Here is a 6,143-nt window from a genome sequence, read left to right as displayed (position 1 = left end):
AAGGATGTCTTCCGTGTAAGAAAGGGAAACAGACAAGAAAACCTCATGCTTCCAAGAAGCATCATTCTGTTAATGTTCCTTTGGAGTTATTGCATATGGATCTTTTTGGTCCAGTTAACTGCAAGACTATCACAGAAGAGTTATACTGCTTGGTAGTTACGGATGAGTATTCTTATTTCTCTTGGGTTGTAATGCTGAAGCATAAATCAGATACTTTCGAGTACATTAAAGTTTTTATTCTGAAGCTTGAAAGTTTGTATAAGTTGAAGGTTCGAAAGATTCGTACCGACAATGGTACAGAGTTTAAGAATAACAACATGATGCTGTTTTGTAATGAAAGGGAGGTATAGCAACAGTTCAGTCCTGCTTATACACCTCAGTCAAATTAGGTAGCTGAAAGAAAGAATAGGACGTTAATTGAAACCGCAAGAACTATGCTAGCTGATGCGTGTTTACCTATTGTTTTCTGGGGAGAAGCGGTGAGCACGGCGTGTTATGTGATGAATAGAGTTCTGGTGGTGAAGAGACACGGAAAGACCTGTTATGAACTGTTACATAATAGAAAGCCTAACATTAAGCATTTTGAACCCTTTGGTGCTCCTTGTACTATTCTAGTACGAGACACTGGAGGGAAATTCAATTCAAAGGTTGTCTCTGGTATCTTCTTGGGTTATGGGAATCCAAATAAGCGAGTGTACAATACTGAATCTAAGTGTGTTGAAGAATGTTTTGAGGTTGATATTCAGCGTAACGCTCCAGCTCGTGTTAATAAAGGATTCTCATGGCAATTTGAATATGATAAATTGTTTGACTCTTTCAACGTTCCACCGGAGGCTACAGACGATGAGTTACTTACTCAGATGTTGTATGATGATCATAATTCCACAGAGAATGTCATTTCTATTCCTAGCCAGACTCAAGTTCAGACTCGAAGTTCTCATCAAAGTCCGAGGCAAAGCATCCAGAGTGACCATTCTAATGCCAACCCTAATGTGGAGATTGTGTATGAGACAGATGAAGACAGTGATTCAGAAGAAGATGAGGGTGTTAATCGAGCACGGTTGATAGAAGAACACTTAAATCCTCTTTATAATCAACCTCCAACTGTAACAGGGACTGGACAGCCAACTGAAGCAGGAGGAGTACGTAGGTCAAATCGTGTTATCATGCCTCCGAAACGTTTAGATGATTACTATGTTGATACAAGAGGCATACCTCATATTGGGATTCCTCATGCCACGACTAATGAAGCATCTACGTCTGAAGTTCCTAATACATCAGAGAGCCTAGTAGTATGTGAGAGTCAATCATCAGCAGAAGGTGTTGAATCAGAAAGTGCGAATGTGGTAACAACCTTCTATTCCACGTTGAACAAGACAGGGAGAGTATTTGTGCATGCTCATTCATGTTATGTGTGTCAAATTGAAACAAAAGATGCTTTTGAAGTGTTAAAATATGATGAGTCGGTTAGTGCTATGCAGGAAGAGCTGTTACAGTTTAAACACTTGAAGGTTTGGAGACTTGTCAATCCACCACATGGTTGTGAACCCTATGGTCTTCGATGGGTGTTGAAGAATAAGAAGGATGAACAGGGTATCGTGATCAGAAACAAAGCTAGGTTGGTGGTAAAGGGATATCAACAAATCCCTGAGATTGACTATGATGAGGTTTTTGCTCCGGTTGCTCGACTGGAAGCAATTAGAATTTTCTTGGCTTTTACATCTTTCATGGGTTTTAAAGTATTTCAGATGGATGTGAAAAGCACGTTTTTGTATGGAGAGATCAATGAAAGAGTATTTGTTGAACAACCTCCTGGTTTCGAAGATCCTCATTTCCCAGAAAAGGTTTATTGACTTGAAAAGGCACTTTATGGTCTTCACCAAGCTCCTAGAGTGTGGTATGCTACGTTGTCCAACTATATGCTTGAAAACAGTTTTAGGAGAGGTGTCATTGATCAGACACTTTTCATCAAAAAGAAGGAACAACATCTTATGTTAGTGCAGGTTTATGTTGATGATATTATCTTTGGGTCAACGGATAAGGGAATGGTTGATGAGTTTGATAAGGTCATGCAGCATAAGTTCAAAATGAGTTTCATGGGAACTATAAAGTTTTTCTTAGGTTTGCAGGTAGCTTAGACGGATAAAGGCATCTTCTTGCATCAGACCAAGTATGTTGCTGATATTCTGAAGAGGTTTTAGGTGGAAGCAGAAAGACCCGCTAAGACTCCGTTGTCAGTGAATCATGGGATCTCACCTGATTTTGAGGGTGCTCCAGTGGATCCTACGTTATGCAGGGCGATCATAGGTTCTCTAATGTATCTTACAGCCTCTCGACCATATATTATGTTTGCGGTTTGTCTGTATGCTCATTATCAGGAAAATCCTAATGTTCATCATATGTTCGTGGTTAAGAAGATTCTGAGGTACTTGAAAGATACACCGAGATTAGGGTTATGGTATCCGTGTGAGGATGAGTTTGATCTCATAACTTATAGTGATTCTGACTATGGCGGTTGCAAGAAAGATTTCAAATCAACATCAGGAGGTTGTCAGTTCCTTAGTAGCAAATTAGTCACTTGGCAGTGTAAGAAGCAGACAGCAGTGGTTCAGTCCACTTGTGAAGCAGAATATATTGCCGCGGCCAGCTGTACATCACAGGTTATCTGGATTCAACAGTAGCTACGAGACTACGATTTGCATATTTCTAACACTCCTATTTATGTTGATAATACTGCTGTTATAGCTGTCACCAAAAATCCCGTAAATCACTCTAAAACGAAACATATAGGGATTAAATATTATTTCATTAGAGACTGCTATGAGAAAAAGTTAATAAATGTAGTGCAGATAGACACTACAACCCAACGGGCTGATCTCTTCACTTAAGCTTTTGATAAACCACGCTTTGAGTTCTTGTTAAAAGAAATCGGAATTAAATTGCTAACGGATGTTGTTCCTGAAACTGAGGATCCTAATACAGAGGAACCTTCCAAAGAAACTGAGTTGTGAATGCCCTTGATACTACTTGTATAGTATGTGTAGTTTGCATGGTAATTTGTAGATCATTTGCTTATTTTCTTTTCGTTTGCATGATAGGTTAGTTTTTCATGATATTTCTGCATGCTTGCTTATGTTTTTGGATAGTTTTATGCTTTTGTACATAGAAAATCAAAAGGCCATAAAAATCGGAAAAACCAGAAAAACAAATAAAAATTGAAAAATGGAAAATCATTAAAAATTGAAAAGCCTGAAAATGAGTTGCTTACTCTATGTTGTGGAGAAGTGATTGCAATACTGAACTGACATGTAAGTTGTAGAAAACAAGTAATACATAATGATCGATAATGTATTGGTAGACTTTATTGACCTAATTCTAGATAGAGATGATCACACTAATAAAGCGTAAATATCATGATGAGGAAATCATGGAAAGATTTTCAGCGGTTGAGGGTAGTCACCTACTTATCACTGAATATGTACTGAGAAATGATTGTTCAGAAACTCAACAGACGGTTGAGGTCTCCCCTACTACGATTTATGCTCGGTAGTAAAGGATAATTTTGTGAGTCCCCAAGGTGAGCATACTTTGTCTAGAGTGCATACTTGTTTCTATTTACCTTTAATGCTTGGACCGAAAGTCAACAACATTTATGCTGGGTATCCAAAGGGAGGTGTTCTCTCTAGATGGGTTGAAAAGTGCAATTCTGTATCACAGACATAGAATGATTTGAACAACGCAACGTTATTGGGTTATAGACTTCAACATCAGAAGATTAATTTTCTGTGCAGATACCACAAAAGTCAAAGACAATGGTGAATCATCATGTACAGTTATAAATACATTGATGCACCACATCAGGAAAAAAAAATCTGGTTTGTTTCTCAAGTTGTAAATACATTGATGCACCACATCATTGCAAGATAATCATGGAGCAAGAATTGAACAAGATTGATGGATTCATACAGTATTTTTGTTCGAGACATGTTTGGATGATTAAGTTATCTACATCCGAGGGGGAGAATTGAATTGTATCAGATTTTCAGATTTAGAGAACTTAAATAATTCTGTGATATGGGATTGTACCTATTGACCTGGATAGCAGGGAATATCGTCTGTAGGATACCTTAGCGTTCCATCACTCAAATATATATCACTACCATCCATCCAACATCATACATCATACGATTTCTGTTTAAGTATGAGGTTTATAGTGGCCGGTATGCGTCTTTTCAAAGTATGCAATAAATTTGAGATAAACAATGTTATCTGAAACGAAAGGTATAAGTTTAAGGTAGAAGCTCATGGCTGACAGGGTTGCTAGAAACATCGTGATATGGTTCTGTTCAATCAAATTGAATGTACATTGAGGTGATAAGAGGACAGCGTCAATATACTTGTGCTCAATTGTTCTACCTGAAACATCGTGCGATCTCAAATATGGACTGACTTCGTGATCAAAAACTAACACTGCAAGATGTTAAAGTAATTAATCTAACGTGATCATCAAAGTCTAGGGTGAAAGTTGGTGAATGTTTATTGATATATTTGAAAGTTATTCTGTTTATGCTATAAAATGAGTGAATCATGTCAACGTAGTTCAGTTCTGATCTCCGAATCATAAGATTAAATCAATTTGATATGTCAACTCACAAAAATATGTGTTATGCTCCTCGTAGTGTGATTCATGATAAGCTGTATCACTTGTTTTCATGCTAATAACATCATTTATCTGCTTACGCTATCGTGTAATGAAATTGATGTTAGAAGGTGGATTTTTACAGACTTGTAAGTTTAAATGTTATTTACTATGTATGTCCTAATAATGTTGATCATGACACGCTGGATCTTGTACAGTTGTTCGCTTTGTAAATTTGCATGTGCATACATATCTGAAAAATCAAAAATATTTGCATTCATAAGTTAGTTGCATGTGAATTTCTGTTTTGTTTATTAAGCTTAGCAACTCAGTTCTCGAAAAGATTTACTGTGAAAGGAATCCTATGTTTTACGTTAGACTTGAAAATAAGTTGTTCGGCTCTTAAAGTAATAAAGCGTGTTTATTTCTATACTGTAGAGATCAGTCCCAGGGGGAGTGGACAGGAAAAGCCTGTGAAGTTGAAGTTAAAAGTTTTAAGTTTTGAAATCAAAAGACAGTCGGTTGAGTGAGTATACACACTCGACCATGTGACTCACTCACACGACCGACTGAGGTTGGATAAAATGTGTTTTGTTTAATAAACACACTCGGCCGAGTACGCACACTCTCACAGCCAAGTGAGTGACACACTCGACCGAGTGTGTCTGAGGGTATAAAAAGGATTGAGTCACGAACGGCTCAGAACACTTGGTGATTTTGGAGTCGAATTTTACCTAGTTTTTCGTTGATAAGGAAGGAGTTTTTGATTCTGTGTTTTAGATACAAATTCTTATCGTGATTCCAGTGCCACTAACAAGGTATTCTAACTCTTTTTCATTTGGCCTAAATCTTTGATTTTATGTTTGAAATGCTAAACACGAATCGAGTACTTTTTAGACTTAATCTGTTAAAATTGATGATATAAGCTTGTTAATTGGCCTCTTTAGATGCTAATATGACCAGGAATCGAACCAAAAACAACAAATTTGATCGATTTGATAAGTTGGGTGAACACATATCTGAAGAACACACTCGATCGAGTGTGTGACACACTCGACCGAGTGAGTTCTCACACTCGACCGTTTGTCGACACACACGACCGTGCGTGTATACACACTCGACCGAGTGTATAGAAACCCTAATTTTTAATTTTTGCTGTTTTTGATTACTTTGTTGCGTTCATGCCATATTATTCTGAATGTTCTGTATAGTATTGTGTAAGAATGGCAGGTGGTTCTTTTGTTGGACAATGGATGTTTGACATTGAGCATAGGAGTATTCTAGCTAGTAATCGCCGCATTCTAGTGGAACAAAAGGTCATTGCAACTCGACTGACCTATGCTCCTTGGGAACAAATTGAGTGTCAGGCATTCCTAGATATTGGAGATTACTTTTGTCCAGTATTGGTGCGTGAATTCTATGCCAATGTGGCATTTGAAGATGGTAAGAGGAAGTTTATTTATTCCACATTGTTTGAGGAACAGTACAAATGGACCTTGGAGGA

At 37.6% G+C, this 6,143-nt stretch overlaps 1 protein-coding gene across 1 annotated transcript; it reads left to right on the top strand.

Annotated features, from left to right (window-relative positions):
• The first annotated feature begins 434 nt into the window (after positions 1 to 434).
• On the top strand, positions 435 to 1,853 carry LOC139850134 (uncharacterized). The gene is made up of 2 exons (XM_071839723.1): positions 435 to 1,511; positions 1,749 to 1,853. Exons 1-2 carry the CDS (start codon positions 435 to 437, stop codon positions 1,851 to 1,853), a joined length of 1,182 nt encoding a protein of 393 aa, XP_071695824.1.
• Positions 1,854 to 6,143: the final 4,290 nt, after the last annotated feature.

This window comes from Rutidosis leptorrhynchoides, chromosome 5, assembly GCF_046630445.1.
Source record: "Rutidosis leptorrhynchoides isolate AG116_Rl617_1_P2 chromosome 5, CSIRO_AGI_Rlap_v1, whole genome shotgun sequence".
Taxonomy (NCBI): domain Eukaryota; kingdom Viridiplantae; phylum Streptophyta; class Magnoliopsida; order Asterales; family Asteraceae; genus Rutidosis; species Rutidosis leptorrhynchoides.
This window is presented reverse-complemented; position numbering and strand designations above follow the sequence as displayed.